The sequence below is a fragment of the Mastacembelus armatus genome, chromosome 2 (genome assembly GCF_900324485.2).
Source record: "Mastacembelus armatus chromosome 2, fMasArm1.2, whole genome shotgun sequence".
Classification (NCBI taxonomy): Eukaryota; Metazoa; Chordata; class Actinopteri; order Synbranchiformes; family Mastacembelidae; genus Mastacembelus; species Mastacembelus armatus.
Window position 1 is genome coordinate 9,817,747 of NC_046634.1, and position 21,350 is coordinate 9,839,096.

General features: G+C 42.5%; 2 protein-coding genes across 2 annotated transcripts; both read left to right on the forward strand.

The window, feature by feature from the left end:
• Positions 1-2,842: 2,842 nt before the first annotated feature.
• On the forward strand, positions 2,843-5,307 carry s100b (S100 calcium binding protein, beta (neural)). The gene is made up of 3 exons (XM_026301249.1): positions 2,843-3,384; positions 3,888-4,041; positions 4,496-5,307. The coding sequence occupies exons 2-3, from the start codon at positions 3,904-3,906 to the stop codon at positions 4,640-4,642; spliced, it is 285 nt and encodes a 94-aa protein (XP_026157034.1). The 5' UTR covers positions 2,843-3,384; positions 3,888-3,903; the 3' UTR covers positions 4,643-5,307.
• A 981-nt stretch (positions 5,308-6,288) lies between these two features.
• gypc (glycophorin C (Gerbich blood group)) lies at positions 6,289-9,943 on the forward strand. The gene is made up of 4 exons (XM_026301248.1): positions 6,289-6,405; positions 7,032-7,137; positions 8,526-8,567; positions 8,911-9,943. The coding sequence occupies exons 2-4, from the start codon at positions 7,044-7,046 to the stop codon at positions 9,108-9,110; spliced, it is 336 nt and encodes a 111-aa protein (XP_026157033.1). The 5' UTR covers positions 6,289-6,405; positions 7,032-7,043; the 3' UTR covers positions 9,111-9,943.
• Positions 9,944-21,350: the final 11,407 nt, after the last annotated feature.

Here is a 21,350-nt window from a genome sequence, read left to right on the forward strand (position 1 = left end):
AGACTGACTTTAGTTATTATCGGATCATTTGGAGCAGACAGACAGACCGAAGGTCAGACAGGAAAACAAATGAAGAGCGAGAATGGGACACGGTGCTGTCTCGCCTGGCGGTGCGACTCTGGTTTCCAGTATCTCTGGATGTGTCTCGGCCCGTTTCCCCGCACAGTGTTTCAGTGTCCGAGGCGAACAATGACACAGCCTGTAGTCGTCCGCGTGAGCAGAGTATTTCACACAAACAAAGACACAGTTTATTGTGCGGTAAACGGTTCTGCTCTCCAGCAGGCTGCCTGACCCAGAGCACAGAGTGGACGGGGGTCAGAGGTCACGTGGGGCGCTGGAGGAAGTCATCTGAGGAATTCAGCGCATGGTGGAGATTATTGACGGATGATGCTGGATAACATTCAGATACACCTGCTCTGTCATAATCTTAGAGTAAAACCAGCAGCTGAAAGCCTGAGAACATGAATCCATTTTATTGTGTTGAATAATTATTCCAATATATAAATATTCACATGGACAAAGAGGCAGAAGTCAGACTGAAAACGCAAACATTATGAGCTTAAATTTCTTGTCCTGTAGCTTTTCGTGACATAAATGCATCTGATAAATAAAAGTCCTAAAAGTTTGTTTTCAGCGTTTCGCAGTGAAAACCTGGCACTGGGTCATCTCAACTTCTGCCTGCTTGGCCGGCACAGATGTAGTGTTTGTGAGCACACGTCTGGCCAACTTCAGCCGTGAAAAGAACGTCTTCATTGACATGCACGGCCATCAGCTTCCTCTGAAACGGGCCTTTGTCGCCCAGCAGATGCCGAACACTATGAAGGCAGGCAGATCCGGATCAAAGGGGGGAGCACGGAGAGATGGTATATGATCCAGAGATATAGAGGGAGGTGCTCGTGGTATTTTATTGGTTTGTGACCATGTATGGTGAAACTGTTTCAGCTGAAAAGACCTGCTGTTTATCCAACATGGTGTTTTATATGAGTCATTGTGTCAGGATTAATGACAGGGCTGTGCTTCAAATTTATTTAGACACTGAAGACTTTCTCTTTTCACTTTAAGGCTTTGTGTTGTTGTGTATGTCATGTTACATGTTCAGTTATTAATCAGCAGTTTGTCAGATATTTGACTAGAAGGTTCAGATAATCACCAAACACCCTGGTCCCTGTCAGTGTTTCACTCTTCTCTGGATGAATGTCCCTGCTGCATTAATGTACATGTTGAACTTTACTGCAGTAGTTAAGATTGGACCAGTTTGAAGTACTTTACAAACTGTGGATAACTTCATCATATCTGCCTCTGGACACATAGAGTGCAGTAAAAAGTACTACATCTGGCTCTGGACACAGGTAATGCAGTAAAAAGTACTATATCTGCCTCTGGACACATGGAGTGCAGTAAAAAGTACTATATCTGCCTCTGGACACAGGGAGTGCAGTAAAAAGTACTATATCTGCCTCTGGACACAGGTAGTGCAGTAAAAAGTACTATATCTGCCTCTGGACACAGGTAGTGCAGTAAAAAGTACTATATCTGCCTCTGGACACAGGTAGTGCAGTAAAAAAGTACTATATCTGCCTCTGGACACAGGTAGTGCAGTAAAAAGTACTATATCTGCCTCTGGACACACGGAGTGCAGTAAAAAAGTACTATATCTGCCTCTGGACACACGGAGTGCAGTAAAAAGTACTATATCTGCCTCTGGACACAGGTAGTGCAGTAAAAAAGTACTATATCTGCCTCTGGACACACAGAGTGCAGTAAAAAAGTACTATATCTGCCTCTGGACACACGGAGTGCAGTAAAAAGTACTATATCTGCCTCTGGACACAGGGAGTGCAGTAAAAAGTACTATATCTGCCTCTGGACACACGGAGTGCAGTAAAAAAGTACTATATCTGCCTCTGGACACAGGTAGTGCAGTAAAAAGTACTATATCTGCCTCTGGACACATGGAGTGCAGTAAAAAGTACTATATCTGCCTCTGGACACAGGTAGTGCAGTAAAAAGTACTATATCTGCCTCTGGACACGTGGAGTGCAGTAAAAAGTACTATATCTGCCTCTGGACACAGGGAGTGCAGTAAAAAGTACTATATCTGCCTCTGGACACGTGGAGTGCAGTAAAAAGTACTATATCTGCCTCTGGACACAGGGAGTGCAGTAAAAAGTACTATATCTGCCTCTGGACACAGGTAGTGCAGTAAAAAGTACTATATCTGCCTCTGGACACACGGAGTGCAGTAAAAAAGTACTATATCTGCCTCTGGACACAGGTAGTGCAGTAAAAAGTACTATATCTGCCTCTGGACACAGGGAGTGCAGTAAAAAAGTACTATATCTGCCTCTGGACACACGGAGTGCAATAAAAAGTACTATATCTGCCTCTGGACACAGGTAGTGCAGTAAAAAGTACTATATCTGCCTCTGGACACACGGAGTGCAGTAAAAAAGTACTATATCTGCCTCTGGACACATGGAGTGCAGTAAAAAGTACTATATCTGCCTCTGGACACAGGTAGTGCAGTAAAAAGTACTATATCTGCCTCTGGACACAGGTAGTGCAGTAAAAAGTACTATATCTGCCTCTGGACACATGGAGTGCAGTAAAAAGTACTATATCTGCCTCTGGACACATGGAGTGCAGTAAAAAGTACTATATCTGCCTCTGGACACAGGTAGTGCAGTAAAAAGTACTATATCTGCCTCTGGACACAGGTAGTGCAGTAAAAAGTACTATATCTGCCTCTGGACACATGGAGTGCAGTAAAAAGTACTATATCTGCCTCTGGACACATGGAGTGCAGTAAAAAGTACTATATCTGCCTCTGGACACAGGTAGTGCAGTAAAAAGTACTATATCTGCCTCTGGACACAGGTAGTGCAGTAAAAAGTACTATAATCTGAAACTGATGACAGTGTATGCATGTACCTCAGGTCAGTCCAGTAGAAAGGAGACATGCTAAAAAACTAAACTAATAACTGACCCAATTCCAACCCAGGCACCTGGTTTCATCACAGAGTACTTGAAGTACTTCAAACTGGTCAGTTCAGTAAACTTTTGCCTAATGCAGCTGGGTACAAACATGGGTAAAGTACTGCATACTCTCCTGCAGGCCTGGATGTTTGTGTATCACAGGGAATTGGTCTTTGTTGGAGTCAGACAGGCCCATCGGTGCTGCAGAGGGCAGGGTGGCAGTGGAGTGAGGGGAGGGGACTCTGCTGGGATTGGTCTTCTGTTTGATTGACAGGCCGGCCGACCTCAGCGCTGCACCCTCCACACCACCGCCCACCGTCCTCCACCCTGCTGCACTTTAAAGCCTGCAGTGCATCCTCAGCCTCGGCTCTGCAAACACCCAGCTTCTGGTCGAGCACACACACTGAGGTAAGGACGTCAGGCAGAGAAAATGTCGTCATTCTTCATTTAATCTGTTACTTTCTTTTAAAATGTCATTAAATTATAAAGAACTGTTTAAAAATGCATTTCCAACATATTAACTTGACTCACACTGTGTAGCTGATGTTTTTAATCCATTTTCTTCATTTTATATCTTAAAAAACCTAAAACAAGCCCTGAAGTGAAGTCGAGTTAATGCAGCTGCTCAGACATGTTTCACTGCTGCTGTTCAATTAACCTGATTAGTGTTTTGTTTTTTCACTGATTTTCATTTCATTGATTTTTAAAACTCAATATATCAGAATGTAAAGTGTTTGAAACCTTATTGAGAATCTTTGTTTCTGTTTTTAAAGTAAACTCATGCATAACAACAAATGATGGAGCAAAACACTTTGACTTCTCAGTCTCTGAAGTTCTCATCAGTCTAAAACTTTTACCACTGGAGTTTTAACATCAGGTCCTGAACTCTGCTGCTCATTTTGGTGTTTTAGTGAGAAGGTGAAGACAATGACTGACCTGGAGACCTCGATGGCGACCATCATCGCAGTGTTTCAGAAGTATTCAGAGCGAGAAGGGGACAAGCACAAACTGAAGAAGAGCGAGCTGAAGGATCTTCTTCACGACGAGCTGCCGGCCCTGATGGCGGTGAGACAAAAACCCAAACTGATCCAGACACAGGGCAGAAATAAAACCTGTCAGACCGTGTGAGTCTAGTTTGGCCAGTTTATAAAGGAGAGGAAGGAAACAAGTTCAGAAAGAGAACAGAAGAAAGGTTGTACAGGTTTAGTATTTTTAGCTTCCTTCCCTCCATTGTTTCTTCTTCATAGTATTTTATACTCCAACTCAAGTACAATTCAGAAGCAAGTACTGTACTTTTTACTGCACTGTTTGTTTGACACTTCACCGCCACAGTTTGACTTTTCCTTCTTATTTAAATATTTCTTCTTGAAGCCTCATAAAGGGCACCGGCCGAGTACATGCAGCTACAGGAAGTCCAGTGTTGTCTGGTGTGAAGTGACGTGTGAAGGTTTCGTCCAAACGTGTCAAACGTTCGTTGTTTTGTCTTTGTCCTGAGCTGAACCCTCCTCCCTCCCCGCAGCATGTGAAAGACCAGGCCACGCTCGACAGCCTGATGGAGGGCCTGGACGCCGACGGCGACGCCGAGTGTGACTTCCAGGAGTTCATGACATTCATCTCCATGGTTACCGTCTGTTGCCATGAGTTTTTCGAGCACGAGGACGAGTAAAGGAGGCGGATGGAGACAAAGGGGGGAGCTAGAGTAAATGATATAGAAGCAGAAGCCTAGCAACACACAACCTGCTGATGCCTTCAGAGCAGCGCAGGGTGGGAAAACACAGCACCGTCAGTCAGCAGCCTGTCAGTTTGCATCTCACTCCGAATGTCTGGATGGCTCGTAGAGTCTTCAGATCAGATTTGAGATTTCTCTCTGATATTTTGGTACAAAGATGTAAATTAAAGTCCTGCTCAGCAGTGCAATTTGTGTTTTTAACAGCTGCTTTAGCTTCAGTTCCAACCCCCATTCAACAAGTCATTACTTTGCTGTTGTACACAGAAACACTGGGCCTGTCCAAGTTAAATTCTTTCTTCATATTCAGATGGTTGATAAACAATTAATCGGCACATAAATCATCAAATGTTGGGATTTTAGAGCTGCTGCTGCCTTTAGTTTAGTGAAGACTTAGTTTCCCTCCCTGCTTCTGCTGCAGGTTTGATCCATTTCAGTAGAAACTATCGAATAATCTGAAAAATATCGCAGTTTGTAGCTTTTCATGCAAAGAAACTTATCGTAGGTCTGAAAATGGGCAGGTGACAATGTGCATTTTTGAAATGTGGAGAACTGGTCTCTTTGGATGTTGGTGATTTGAATTAAATTATCACTGTGTGACTGATGATGTGGAGGATTTTTGTGATTCAGCTCATCTAACACATGAACTCACAACACATTACAACAAAGTCCAGTGACTCAAATGCAGCTTTTTGTCCTTTAAACGTCTCTTCTCTGCACGTCCCAGCTCAGGGTTTATGTCAAAATTGAATCTGAACAGTTGGAACCTAACAGCACTTTCAAGAAGGAAAGATGATCCTGGATGAAAGAGAAACAGTATCAGACCAGTAGTTTATTGCTCTAATATGTGATTTTAGCAAAAATGTCCTGTTCTGTTTATTGATGAGAATAATTCCAGCTGAAAACCAACCGGTGCAGCATAAAAACCTAAAATGTGCAGCGTCACTTTGGTATTTTGGTTTGAATGAGTTAGTTTATCCCTGTTAGGTCACATTTAAACTAAAGAGACATCTTTTCTTGTCTGCATGTGGAACAGCCCGGTTAACATGGTGATCACGTCCCATCGGACCAAACAGACCGATGCAGAAAGACCCACATGGGCAGCCCAGTCTGTGGATCTCCTGTGAGACTGTCGGGGCTTTTCACATGTTCGTTGTCGCAGCCTAAACCACTTTAAAAGCTATTGTGAGTCACGTAATCGACTTCACAGCTGCACAGATTCAGCTCGGGCCTCCACAGACCATGTTCTTCAGAGGAAGTGTCCCCAGAGTTCGGCCGCAAACAGGATTTACCCACTTTCAGACACGTTATGAAACAGAAGGGTTGTTCTGAGGGATTCTGGGAAACGTAGGAAACCTCTAACTGAGGTAATAACCTGTGAAACATGTTTCTAATCCACAGAGGGAGATCAGGATTAATAAAGACACTTATTAACCAGTGTGTGCAGAAAAACACAACCATAGTGATGAAAGACTTGTCAGCCGCAACAGTGTCAGACATCTGCAGGCTGTGAAGCATCAGGGAGGCGGAGTCAGCTCTGCCATTGGTCAGAAGGGGAACAGACCCCGACCCTGGGGACTGACACCACACCCACTGGTCTGTGTGTGTGTGAGGGAGAGTTGTGTATGTGCTGTCCATGTGCTGTTGTGTTTCTTCATCTCGTCCTTTGCCAGTGAAGCTCTGCCTGCAGACTCTCAGAGCTGGTGAGTTTTTTACCTTTTACCTTTCGCACTTTGACGCCTCGTTCGCTTGTTGTGATATTTCACTGTGTTGTCCACTTACAACTGCTGCCTCTTAGGTTATGTCCCTTTTTTTTTTTTAGTAATCAGTCAGTAAAACGATGCAGATGAAGTCAGGCTGTTTGTTGTATATGTTTGTTTTTTACAGCTTATCTATGCACATTCATCTTCGCCCATTTCACCTTAAGCCTTTGCAGCTGTGCTGTAGTTGTGCAGACACTTTGGATTCATTTTGGAGTCGTTCCCTCGAGCTCATCATTCAGGAAGTGAAAACCAGGAACACTAAGTTCTCTGCTGTCTTTTAATGGGATCCATTATTTGGCTCAGTTTAGCAAAACCTCATTTGACAAGAAGAATGTGACTCAGATGCTTCAGAGCCGTTCATGAGGTCAGCATCAACCCACGGATCTGCAGCTGCTTGTTAATCTGAAGCTTTAGAAGATGATCCAAGTGTTTTGGTGTGTAGATCTTCACAGCAGTTTGCTGTCAGGGTTTACCCTGAGACAGAGCCGGGTTTAGGTGATGTGTACCCCCCCACACACACACACACACACACACTTATACAGAATCTGTGCTTTTCTTCTGTGCAGGTTGACGTCAGCATGAATGTGCATACGACTCCTGCACCTGTGCGTCCATTTTCAACCGGCACGCCTAATCCTCTTTCAGAGGTCGTGACCAGGATCGTCATGAAGGGTATGTGGATCATCCCTTTGCAGGAAGAGTTCACAGTTTTGGAAAATATTCTTGTTTGTGTGGGAGAGTTCAATGAGAGCATTGTGGCTTGTTAGCGTATCTTAGCATAATGAGTGGAAACAGGTGGAAACAGCTAGCCTGGAGTTTTAGGAAGCCATTAGTCCCAGCTGAGGAGAGTCACAGAGTCCACGTTCACACTTTGCAGGGATGAATCAGCAAACGGTCTCAGTCTTTATGCCGAGCTAAGCTAAGCAGCTGCTGCTTGACTTTTTAGTTTGGACAAATATGAAAAGATGAAGACCAATCTGTCTGCTGGATAAAGTGAAGTTCATCCACGTTTGGGAACATCTGGAGAAAATTCAGATTCAGATTAGACTTTTCCCTTTGTTCAGTAAATTAAAGCTCCAAAAGTAAAGACTAATGAAACACAGTTTTGACTTCAGTAAACTCTGTGATCAATATGTAATCAAAGAAGAGACCTTAACTAAATTTAAACACACACACACCGTGTGTGTATGTGTGTTGAGCAGGGAGTGTCTTATCAGCCTGATGTCAGAGAGGAGCATGGGAAGGAGCGTGCACGGGCCCTCAGGGGTCTGTCGCTGTGGAGATAAGAGCTGGTACACCGATACCCGCCGGCCCTCGTTTCCACAGCAGGGCCGACGCTGGGCTGGCTCCCCAGGACCTGTCTGCAAAAAAAGCTCCTCTGCAGTTTAACACCTAAAACCCACAGTTTAACCAGGAGCAACAGCATGAGGCTGTTTCCAAACCAGAACAGAGTCTGTTGTAGTTCGAAACACCTTCATGTAACATCCACTTAGAGCCATGAAGCAGAAACTAAATAATAAATTAATCCTTTGAAAGGTTTATTTATGATGTCACCATATGTCAAGATAATAAGCTGTGATCTTATTTCATTTTAGGACCTTTAGGTTTATGGTTCATTGAAATGTGACATTTTCTAAGCCCCACACTTTCAAAACACACTGATTATGTTAGAAGATGAAATGTCTGTGGTGGCTGTTTTCTTGCTTTTTAACAAAAGGGGAGAGTCTGTTGTTTGGCTGTTGTTTTTATGGAGGGTGTGTTGTGACGGTTTGTGTAATTAAATCAGGTCCAGAGTTCGGTTTTGGCCGTGCAGAGAGAATCCAGCCTCTGTCTCCTGGTCTCTGCACACACCGATGCTCCAAAATACACTCCGGCCTCTTGAATACCAGACATGGTTGAATCCTGAGCCGAGAAATAACGTCAGCTGCCCTGCATCCTCCAAATAACTTTATAATGTGGGCTGCGTGTAACACGGGTGTGGCGGCTACATCCTGACACACAGTCTGCAAGAGTGAATGGCAGTTTTGTTCCATCGTAAAACTCGGTGTTTGTCTTCACAGGCATGGACATGGATCATGGAGATTTTGCAGCTTTGATTGGAGGTGAGAGACAAACCTTTCTCCCACTACACCGTAGGCACTGATGCAAAGAGACAACACAATCCTAAACTTTATTTATGATCCTGGTGTGGATTTGTATCAGGAAATCTTTATCAGAGCGTGTCTGCTCAAGTGGGATTTTATCTTTATCTCTTCAAATTAAAAAAGTTTTGAGATGCAAAAAAGTCTGACAGACACAACAGCAGCTGCCCGACTCTTTAAAATGGTCAAACTAAAATATCTCTGCAAGTGGACGAATCTGACTGTGATTCTGTAATTGCAGCTGTTTGCAAACCTGAAGTCCTGAAATGTGCGATGGGCATTTTGTTCCCTTCTCCTCTCTCAGGCATCGTCAGCGCGGTGCTGCTCATACTGATCTGTATAATAGCGTTCTTGCTGTGGTGCATGTCCAGACAGAAAGGTTCTTATGTCACCAACGAGACGGACGACTACGATGATGATCTCGACAACAACGATGACGAATCTGTCACTTCCGACACAACGCTCCAAACCAAGGAGCGTCTGAAGGCCAAAGAGGACGATTAAGACTCGAGACCAGCAGCTTTGTAGCTTTGTTACAGTAACGTGAGTCTGAAATTGAGAAACTTCCAGGGCTGTCGTTTTCTAAAAATAACCCATTTGCTTAAACCGCACAGAGAAACTGTGCAGAGACGAAATCAACATCAGTTTGATTAAATTGACTTTCAGTTAGCACCTTTTTATGTGGTACCTTACACAGAGGCTGAGTTTTTACTAGAAATATACTCAGTGCAGTTTAAAATAACTACAGAGTAATGACCCTAAACTTAACATTGGTGGCGTTTCCCTTTAAATATGAAGTTGTATTTTTTTAGTTTCTCTCGTTTCCATGATGATGGATCTGAATCATATGTGAGAACTGATGCTACTTGTTTCTAAACTCTGACTCCTCCGTCAGACTTTGTAGGTTTTATGAAATAGATTTTCTGCCAAAGAAGCTGCAGGTTCGAACCAACAGACACTGAGAAACATTTACAGCCTCTTTCAATCTGGATAATCTGCTGCTTGCTGTCATGTTTTAAACTCATACCGATGAACCACTAACTGCAGACTGACAACCAGACCAGAACCAACAGCAGTGAATTTATTATTATTTTCCAAATTGCATATTTTCCCCTGTAGTTTTACTTTGTGTTTTATTTCAAAAAGAGAGAAAACAAGAAATCCTCAAATCAGTTACAAAAACAGTTTACTATTTAAAAATAGCAGCAGTTTATCTCTATTTTTCAATACTTATTACAGTCTCTTCTTGTAGTTTTACTTATATATAAATAAATATATATATATATATATATACACAGTATATGCGTTTATAAGAATAAAGTTGACACTTTTCGACACGTTGCATTTCTTTGTTTGTATTTTGTGGTTGTGTATATTGAAAACCAGTTTAAACTGCTCCCTCTGCTGGCTGAAATACAGAACTGCACTTTGCATTTTTCATCCACAAACCAGCACTGAAGCAACAAAACCAACCAAAGACACAGGATCCCCATCAAAATAAAAGCCAAGGGAAGACTATGGACACAAGAGGTGAAGATCTGGATTAATGCTCTGAGAGCAGCGATTTACTGACTGACACTGATCATCAGTCTGGACCGGTGAACAACAATTTACCGGCTCCTGTGTACAGAAGATTGTGTCATGGCAGCAGCAGAAATAAGAAGGAAGGATTGAAGTATTTCTGTGCAGAGGAAACAGAATATCTGCTGAAGGAAACTAGAGTCACAATGTGACAACAGCAAAACACTGACGACAACAACAGCAACATCATTGTTGTGGAAGCAGCAGATGTTTTTTAGTGTCATCAGACCTGATGGCACCAGTGCACAGAAAAACCAGTCTCAGAAGGTGCTGGAACTGGAAGGCAACAGCAATATGGCAGCCTGACCTCATTGGCAACCGAATCCTCAATGTGGTTTTTGACGTCCGAGCGTGGATGGTGTCCGTCTGTCTTCTGCCTCCTCCATGGAGTGAGGAAACCTAAACCTGAACCGAGCACAGATCATCACAGGACAGGTGGTGAGAGAGTGTGTGGTCCTGTTGGATCCACATTCACTGATCCCTTCACTGATCCCCTGTGGGTTTTGTTTTATGTCTGAGTCACTGTGGAAACATTAGACAGAAACTAAAGCAGAGACAGACGGAGGTCACTGTGTTAACCAATGTGCCTCACAGAACAAATAACACAAACATGGATTTTTTATTTTTCTATTTACTGTCTTTGCTGCTCTGACGCTGCCCTCCAGTTAATTAACAACACAACCCATCAACAATGATACTAAAATAATCTAACTCATTAGTGCTGCATCTTTAATTAGCTTTGACTGGTATTTTACTGTATGGTGAGGTTATATAGCTGCTACACTGACCTACTAAAACTGCATTAAACTATAAATAGCATTTGGTTTCACGTTCCATAATTTGTTCATATTTTGGTAGAACATTTATACCAGGACACAACTTTATATGGACTTTATGGTCAGAAAAGTATGTTTTTTTCCTAATATGGGTGATTTTATAATGTACGTTTATTCCAATTGCAGCTGAATTTATTATAATTACTGTCAGACAGGCTCACTCTAATGATTTAAAAACAGGACACAGTGAAACACTGCAAATATATGTATATGTTAAAGCACCTGCTTAAAGAAATAACACTTGAATGATAATTATACTGCAGACACTAACAATAATTTTATTACTTCTTCAAAGATATACATTTTTATGACTTTTATCTAATGTCTGCTGGTTTTTTTTGCATATTTAGATTATTTTAAAAATAAATATGAAAAGGTAATTTTAAGACTTAATTAAAACTTAAAATTAATGCTCAGCTTTTTAATCTTGAGAAACAAAACTACAACGATTGGTTGTAATACCTGCACAGGCCTGCAGGTGGTGCTGCTGGAGCAAAACATAGCTAAAGCGCAGACCACTGATTTGAGTCAATAGTTCAAATTATAATGAATAGTAATCAATATTGACTGAAAATAAAGACAAGAAGAAAAGAGATAAAAGCAACGGCAGAAGAGAAAGTCGGATGTAATTATCCAACACAAAAGTAATTAGAAGCTTTATTTTTAATTGGGCCTCATTAAACACTTAAACACAGGCTGAGTGTCAGAGTAAATATAACAGGTCTGTGTGTTTATCGGCTAATAAAACCTGCAAATTAAATCTGTGTGATGCTTCTTAATGAACTGCTTTTCCACCAAACACACACACGGACCAGAGCAGCCCTGAAAGCATTTAGGAAGCATCTGGGTCATTTCAGAGACTGATTATTAAAACACTAACAGGTGCTACTGTCTGACAGTTAGCATCTTAGCTAACGGCACAAGCCTATTTATTTCATTAGGAAGCATCACAGCATCAATGTGAGGTTTGAGGAGCTAAATCTTTATATCTGAGTGAGTTTTAATTCTTCACATTTATTCAAATTAACAATAACCTGCCAAGACCGACTGTCCGTCTGAGCAATTCGTTACATAAACTGCAAAATATAAACTCAACATGTGTTTAAAATATCTACAGTGATGCATGTGTGATGTTTGTGTATGCAGACAAATATAGTGACACTAATAATAATGTGCCAGTAATTGGAGGGAATTGGTGACTAATGCTGCAAACAGAAACGTTAACTCGCCCACGGGTGGTGACAGGGAAGCGTGTGGGTGCGTTAGCTGCTGGAGCTGAGCTACGAGGTCAGGGTTAGGTCGATTTTATCTCATCGCCTTTCTGTCTGAAACTGAAGTGAAAGCAGCAAATCCAACGGCCAAACGGTGTTTTGATAGGAAATGTGAATCCCGCAGTTTTTCTCGGGTGGCATTTCACAGGTCAAAGGTCATCCTGACACAAAATAAAAAGCATTAATTAAAAAAGCACCTGGATCCAGTGTGGCAGTGTAATATAGTGTATATTGCATATATTTTTCTCTTTACAGCCTGGAAAAGTATTTTCCACATGAAGTCGTCTTAACTGAAACTCTTCAAGAACGCGATACCTTGATAATCTGATGAAAACACCTGTGCAGGTGTGCAGGACGTCCAAGTAAAGGTCTAAATGTGTGTTTGACCCCGGGCCACGGGTACGAGAAAACACAAACCTGAAGTATTTACAGTAGAAGAGCCAGAAATTCAAAGTACATCAACAAAAACTTATTTTTCCATTTCAGCTTCTGTAATTCTATTGGTCTGTAATGTCATTGACTTTTCCATCTTTGGTATTTAGACCTGATCAGCTGCTGAAGTGCTGCTGTTTGTTTTTGGGTAAATCAGACCTATGGTTGATTAACCTTTAGTTAAGCATCTCCATCGGTGGGAACCGTCTGCCAACTGAGCAGGTGAGGCCGTTAAAAAAAGGTTGGACTCCATCAGGCTCTTTCTCTCCTGGTCTCAGTCAGAACCACATCCATTAAAGCTCAAAGCGGTGCGGATCCGAGGCGCCCGGAGCCCTGCCAAGGTGGGAAATTTCATCTGTGACTCACATGCTCGCAGTTTGTCAAATCAATTTGAGCACTGTGCTGAGTTAACGGTCTTCTCGGTAACAACGGCCCGGCCGTGGCCAAGGAAAGAATGAGCTGAAATTGTTTTGAGGAAAGAAATCAAAGAGATAAAATACGCTGTGAATTTCCCCGGAGAACTGCTTAAGTAACACTGTCTTTTCCAGAGAAGCAAAGATTTGGCGGAGTCGAGTTTCCCAGCCGGCGTCCCTCAGGATCATTACTGGAATGTGAAAATATATCAGTTTGAGCAAGTGATTTATTTAACCTGGTATTGAGTCTAAAAAGGCGGCTGCAGTGCGGTTGAGGGGCCTGCTCATTTCCTGCCGCCTCATCCTGTTTTCCATCACTGCTGATAGTTTTCCAGCTTTTATCTTGCTGCAGAAATATTCAGCTTCCCTCATGCTCTAAAGTTGATATGACAAAGCCCTTCCAGGAAGGAGGAGAGCAGCAGCTTCGTGCTGTAAATGAGTAAAATGAGGCTTAGATTTCCTCCCTCGCTTGTTTGGGCAGAACAGTTGCAGAATCTAAAAGACCCTTGAATGTGCCTGATGCTGTTTAATGGCACAAACTTGGCTGCTGCCTTAACCCACAATGTCATCACTTCGTTTTCATTGATTGTGCAGCGCTGCACAGAGCAGGGCCTTTGTTTCCAGTGGGGAGAGTTCTACCCTGATTCTGCAGCCGCAACTGCTACTTCACTGAGCTAAGCCGACCCAAAAATGCAGGCTCCACAATGCATGTCACTGAGACCCACGCCTTGTTGGGAGACGGGATTACAGCGGGACGGTTTCACTGTGGATATGTTCATTTTGGGCATTTTTGGATTCTCTCACTTGAAGTGTTTAATCTGCAGGAAATAGAAGAAGAAGAAGAAGTCTCTTTGACTTTAAACTCTTGTTTCAACAACTGGTTGTTTGGAGCCTTTGGACCATCGAGGCGTCAACAATCCTTAAATCTTTGAAAGGCTCCAACAAAAACGTCGTATCAGCCACAGACCAGTTTGGTTTTGGTGCCTCCATGTTTCTGTCCCTCCCAGAAACTCGTCCCGTCACCTAATGTTCCCCCCACGTGGGTCAGACATGAGCAGGAAGAACCTGTTTATTCCAAGATGGGATCAAGTGTTTCCATGGCCAATATTTTCCTATTGATCGGATTATTAGCAGCCAGTCTGTCCCCACTGAGGTGGTCCCATGATGCAGTTTGATTCCCATTATTAGTGGAATATCAGACTCCATGTAAACACAGCTACTATCATTAAATATAAGAAAATGACTCTGCTCTACTAAAGTTTTTTTTTTTTTTCTTCCCAGTAAGTGAAACCCAGTGGTTTCCCAGCCACAGAGCTATAAATGTTAGCTTTCTCTTTACGCTGGTTACATGTTTAAATTCAAAAGCGATTTTCTATTAGGGGCTAAATATTATTAAATCACGAGCGACAGTATAAACAGGATATATTTGGAGCAGTCCTGACTTTTGAATCCAGTCCTGGAAAAGTCCCGAAGAGGCAAATTATCTGAGAGCAGGGAAAGTGAAGAGACGAAACCCTCCGATTTTATTCTGAAGGGGTGACTCAGTTCATGGGAAGCCGCCATGACATTGCTCGTGTGTGTGTGTGTGTGTGTGTGTGTGTATAGTGCTGATGAACCCCTCCATCCATGCAAACACACACACACATCGTCCGGCCTCTTTGTTCATCTGGGATTGATTAACATCAAACACACACACACACACGCTGTGGTGTATGGCTGTGTAAACTGTGTGTGTGTGTGCATATCTTTCTATGTTTGTGTGGACAGACTTTAACTGGAAACCCTTGTTGTGAGGACATTCCTACATTGTGAGGACACAGCTATAGTGAGACCAACCTTTGTGTGTGTGTGTGTGTGTGTGTGTGTGTGTGCAACTTACCCTGAACCATGACAACTGACCCTGATCCTCACCTAAGAGAGATCTGGACCTGAAACCTTCTTAACCCTCAAACTCGTCTTTGGAAGTGTGAGGACTGGCCAAAATGTCCCCATAATGATGTATTAAACAAAAATGTGTCCACACAAACATAAAAAGTCATGTTTACACACACCCACTCACAGTCAGTCTGGTGTCATCGTGGGTGGTAGTATCTCTATTTGTGTGTACTTCTATCTTTATGAGGACCATTTTGCTGGTCCTCACTTTTCCAAAGACCTGGTTGAGGGTTAGGATTTTAGGGTTAGGGTTAGGCATGTATTTGTGATAGTTAAGGTTAGTGAATGGTGCCAGGGAATGTAGTCTGTCAATGAGCAGCCTCACAAATATAGAAGTGTAGGATTGAGCGAGTGTGTGTGTGTGTGTGAGGTCCGGTTTCCTCGACGTCTCGGCTCAGCTCCTGGGTCCAGTTCCTCGCCAAAGTCGGTGAACATTTCTCCTTTTCCACTAAATATCAAACCTAAAACAACAAGTGAGTCACGCTGCATTCAGGGTCAGTCCGGGCAAACCACCGGCATGAGCTGGTACTAGAAAGTAACAGCTTGGTGTCATTAAAACTCCATGTTTGTAGTTTTTTGTAGAGCTGGGAAATTCCATTTCTTACTCATTGATGATGCAGATTCTAATCAAATGCAAAATAAACACAGAACAACCGATGATGGTCTGAATCAGAAACATTTACGCAGGCAGCAGCAATGTGATTTTTTCCTAAAACCCATTTACATACAAGTGCTGGTTTAACTCCAACCAGTTGCAGCTATAATCTCGAGTATCTGCTAAGCATTTAAATGTTTTCTGTAAACAAGACCACACGGGCCAAAAGCGCCTCAGCTCCTCAAAAGTTCTTCTAAAAGTGAGACTGGACTTGTGTGACTGATCCCGTCTCTCTGGGGATTGCACCTTACATGTAGGTTGAGTTGTTCCAGGAAAACCCTCCTCATCATCGGGAATAATTCAGTTTGTTTGCAGCTTGTTGTTTTGGCAACCAGCGCTATCGGTCCAAAGACATTTTACTCACCGGTTTAGCTCCTGAGATCTGGGAACGTGATTTTGTTGCTTGTCAGGCGGCGACACATTCAGGCTGTAAACAAACCAGCGGTTTACACTATAATTTAAAACGTGGCTCACTTTGAACATAGACATTTGCCAAGTGGACTAAATTCGATTGAAAAGCCTTTTATAAGAGATCAGTGTTATAGTTTGTCTTGACAGCATGAAATAACTTGAGGTAGCATCTATAAAGCAGTGCTCACTTGTTATGCACTATAGACATAGTTGGGACCCAGGTGTTTTTAATGTAGAGATAAATCACTGAGGTTTGTGTTCACCAGTCCGACCATCTGTTGTCTGTGTTGGTGAGGCAGGAATAATGACTAAAGCTACCACAACAGTGGAGATTTCCATGTTTTCGATGTGTCGGTACTCACCGAATAACCAAAAGCCCAGAGTTGACCAACTAACGGCGACTACAGACCCTGTTAGTCACCGACCAACACCAGATATTCTTACCATCCTAACACGCGGTGGAGTTCAGGCCTGCAGCGGTGAAACTGACGCTGGTTTACTCTGCCTGATTAAATTAAATCCATCTCTGACAGAGACAAAAGAGCAGACTGGTCCAACCTGAATACTTGTAGTCTTGGTTGGATTTAGATTGGGTTCAAACTTTTGTGTCTTAAGGGCTGTGCAGAACCTCAGGTTGTTGTTTTTTATTTTCCTCCGGAGTCATGAGACACTTCTCATTTCATCGCTTACCAAAAACGCCAGTTTCATTTTCCAGACGGTTTTATGTTGGCCGGGAATGAGTCATCAAATCTTCAGGGTTTGGAAAGGATCGCCACTGACGAAAACATTTCCCAGCATGCTTTGGTTAGTCACATAGCAGGGTGATGGATTGAAAACTCTTCCAAATAAATACATGAAAACAAAGATCCACTACCCAGGTCAGCATTGAGGTTTTTATTCACCCCCTATTTATCCAGGGGAGGTTTGCTGGGCACATTCACTCTCTCTCAACAATGGCGTGATTCAGCTTCATAAAGCTGCACACATTATCATTTGAGAGCTGCCCAGCACAACCACAGCCTGCTGCCGCCGCGGAGCCACTTCACTGAGCTAATTGGAAGTTAAGTGTCTTGTTCGAGGGCATAACTGTGGAATCTGCAGAGACTGGAGCCTGTAACTGGCTCACACACAGCACAACACAAAAGTCAAAGCTAGATCCAGTCTCCTTTGCAGTTTTATTTGTTTTGCATGTGCTTTTCCATTTGCTGCATTTTTACGTTTGCAGTATGTTGTTTTTTTAATGTTTGTGCTTTTTATCTTGCATGTGCTTTGTCCCTAGGGGCCACCGTAGTTTTATTTTGAACACTGAATCATATGCTGAGATGATTTTAGCAGATGCAACAGCAGGGGTGTTCTTTTTCAAATATCCCAGCCCTGCCAACCCAGTCCACCCTCACCTGAGATGGTATCTTCCAGCTTCTGATTGGCCGAACACACCTGATCCAGGTAATCAACAGTGGGTAGGGCAGAGAGCACGAGGACTATAGGTTGGCCACCCCTGATCTAAATCATATCAAATGTCTGCAATATTTCTGACCAGCTTTAGAGTAACTGAGCCCAAACACAGTTCTGTTGGTAAAAGCTTAAAAACGGGAACAATCCTGCAGAAGAAACTAGAAACTATAAATGTGAGCAGCAAAACGTGTGTGTGTGTGTGTGTGTGTGTGTGTGTGTGTGTGTGTGTGTGTGTGTGTGTGTGTGTGTGTTCATCCTCTGGGAAATGTAAATATTTGGGCAGTAAATTTCATGGAAATTCAGTCTGATGACATTGTCCTTCAAACTAAACTGGTGGACAGAAAATACCGGACCCTTTGTGTTATAGAGATATTACACAGTGAATTTGAATATCTTGTGTGATTTGCATGCAGCGAAGATCAAAGGTGCAGCCTGATAAGTCCCCCCCCCCCCCAAAACAAATTGCTAACAAACTGCGCACCACAAGAGTTGGGCTGTGTGGTATAAATAGGAAGTGAGGTTTCCAGAGGCTGCTGGGTTAAAGTACAGGGTAGGAGGCTGTTAGGTCAGAGGTCCAGACAGTTTCATGAGAGGGAAAGGACTGGCAGGACTACAGTAGACTAAGTGGGAGGGAAAACACAAAACTTATCTTTATTTAGTTTGAAAGACTCTTCCTAAAACATGCAAACAGCTTTTTGAGTGATATGATGAAGTGATTCACTTCAGGTGACGCTTATTTACCGATGTTTGCTGCTTTACAGTGATGCACTATAGTAATAATAATCGAATTTAATAAAGTTAGTGCATTAATTGAACTAATTTACTGTGAGTGAACTTCATCCAGTAGCATCACGCTAATAAGACCAAGGCAGAAATAAACACATAGACAAGACACAAAAACAACACAAAGGGCAGGAAAACTCAAATCCCAGTTAGAATAAAAACAGCAGCCTCAGGGCCCAAACCTCCTTCAAACAAATGAGACTTTAAAACAAAGTGACTAATAAACTTGGATGTTTTCTTTTCAGCAGTGTCAGGCAGCTTTAATACACAACACTGTGACTGTTTTATCACCTGATCTTTCCGACGTTATTAACATAACTGGTTATTTAATACCTCTGGTATTTCTTTAAGGATTATGGTGCCCTTTTTTTCATACAGCTGTCAACTTCTGCGGCTTGATCCTGTAAACAGTGACTAATCTGAAGGTCATGAAAACAAAATCCCAGCTCACTGTGACTCATCAGGCACCGCTATCTGACACCGGCCTCCCACATGACAAACCAGACGCCATCACTCGATTGTTGTTGTTCTTCTTCTCCTTTTTTTTCCCCCCAAGACTCTTCACTTTCTTCAATAAAATGAGAAACTTTTTCAGGTCCACGAAGGAGGAACGAGGCAGTTCACTTCACTGACATTAATAAAAATGACTGAAATGATGTTGGATCATCTCACCATTACCAGACTTGCTTGGAGAAATTAAGGATTTTAGGGTTTCTGCTTGGACTTATACAGTCTGGATCAGTCTGCTTTGCTTCTATTTTTGCATGCGTCCGTGTCAAATGTGTGATTTAACAGAGTGAATGAGAATCTCTTCACTGGAAATGCAAATTCACACTGTAATCTGTCAGAAATTCAATAAGGTTCAATGAAATGTGGTTTGTAGGCAGGAATTTCCAGTTGTAAACACTTGGTGAAAACATCTTATAAAAAAAGTATAAAGCCACAGTAAATAAACTGTGAAACCACAATAAAAACAAAGTGCTGGAAGATACAAACATCAGCTGATAAGACGACAACATTTAGACATTCATGGGGTCAGTTTCAACGTCTTCACTCGAATAATAAAGAATAAGAATTGACTTGCTAGATAATGTGATGGGTAATTACTACAATCTGTTTCTGGGAAACAGACGAGACTTTCTTTTACAGTCCAGCTTCAGCTCACTTACCTAGTAAATAGTCGTGTTTTACTTAGTATAAATATATCTGAGTTGTTACCAACATAATCCAGTTACAACTGAAAGGTACTTGATGGGTAACAATGGAGGTTTTTCTTAGTATTTCATCTGTAGTTACACTGTGTTTACCTACTTGTTACACACAATACATACATACTGTAAGTTTCCCTTTATTTACCAAGTAAATTCTTGGGACTGTAAAAGGAAGCGTTACCTAAAATGACAAGCTGAGCAGCTGTAGATATTTGCTTTAAGGGTCATGGAGGTAGTTTTGCTTTTAACCGTCAGTAGCAGCGAGACGTCTGAAATAGTTTCCAGACTGAAGGAAAAATTGGAATAAATGAATGAAGAGAGAAATTCATATTCAAAAAGAAAGAGGTCACCAGGTCTCACTGAACGGACGTAATGTGAATCACATGCTGCGGCCTTGACGGTCCACAGATCTCAGTGCAGCTGAACTCTTTTGGTCTCCACCGCTGTCATCAAAACACCAATTTAGGGAATATGTGTTGTAAAAACGGAGTTCTGAAACTCGGAGAATCTATTATTAAGTACGTTGGCGCTGTTCTGCAGACTGGAAGTGAAACAACGCCCAGTGAGGATACTTATATAGTTGTTATTCTGGGTTTGGAAAAAGATGGATATGAAGGAATTTCATTGTGTTGTGAAGCTGAACAACAATGTCCTAGTTTGCTTTTGATGATCCAAAACCACTTTCTACTGAGAAACTGCTCCACAATTAACCAGAGTAACTTTGGTTCTAGAAAGTCGGGCCCACTTAGAGAGGCCGACGTCTCAAAATCTCAACACATCAAATATCAGGGTGAAATAACCCTTTAATGGATGAACTGCGGTGGTTCTACTGCAGGTTTATGGTGAGCTACACTACAGGCCAGGACTCATGGTGAAGCTAAAGCACTGAGGAACTTCAATAACAGCCTTTTTCCAAATGAAGCAGCAATACTTCATGTTTAAATAAACATCAGGGTGTGTGTCTGCTGCACCTGGAGAACCGTGTTTGCTTTGCACTTCAACGGGAAACATGTCAACTCAAATTGCTTGAATCTGGGCCCTCGGTGTTTGAAATCTGTCACTTCTAACTGTGGCTTTAAAGAAATGTAAAGCCGTGGAAACCCACTCAGGTACAAGCTCAGACAGAAAAGCCCCTGGATTCCAGTAATGAGAGGTTTTTGATTCCTCTTTTTCCAGTTTGATACAAACCAGTCACTCTCCCTCTAAAAGCCTCCACTTGCATCCAAACTCACCAACAGCTGCCACCAATTTACCAGAACACGCCTGTCCCGGATATGACTATTAGCCAGAGCTGCAGCCCGCTGTGTCTCCTCTGGCTTTCACCACTAACCAGGACTGAAGGATGAGCCGCAGGTCCGAGCCTTTCCAGACCGGCCTGACATGGAAAATAACATGACTGCAGCAGGCCTGTAATTTCCAGTGGCTGTGACCTTTAATCATATCTTGATCTACGTCCTCTACCCCTGCGTCTGGCGGTGGCTAATTTGAGACCTCGGATGTCTGGAGGCTTCGACCTGATCGCTGCGCCTTGTTTGGTGTCCTCTTATACTTTGGTGTCAAAGCGCCAAGAATGACCAAATGGAGTCAGACGCTTATGCACTTTTGTCAGCCGTGTGTGAAACCACAAAACAACCAAACATGGGTTCGGTAATCTCAGATTTATATCAGCAGCTTGAAAATATGACATTTGAATGTGGATGGGGAGCAGATCTGAGACGATGTGCCTCAAAATGTCAGGGATGTATGTGGACACCTGAACCT

Excerpts from the sequence above, each read along its gene's own strand:
- s100b (XM_026301249.1), top strand. The coding sequence starts at position 3,904 with ATGACTGACCTGGAGACCTCGATGGCGACCATCATCGCAGTGTTTCAG. Across the intron at positions 4,042-4,495 it reads AGCTGCCGGCCCTGATGGCG|CATGTGAAAGACCAGGCCAC; the intron begins GTGAGACAAAAA and ends CCCTCCCCGCAG.
- gypc (XM_026301248.1), top strand. The coding sequence starts at position 7,044 with ATGAATGTGCATACGACTCCTGCACCTGTGCGTCCATTTTCAACCGGC. Across the intron at positions 7,138-8,525 it reads GACCAGGATCGTCATGAAGG|GCATGGACATGGATCATGGA; the intron begins GTATGTGGATCA and ends TTGTCTTCACAG. Across the intron at positions 8,568-8,910 it reads TTTTGCAGCTTTGATTGGAG|GCATCGTCAGCGCGGTGCTG; the intron begins GTGAGAGACAAA and ends CTCCTCTCTCAG.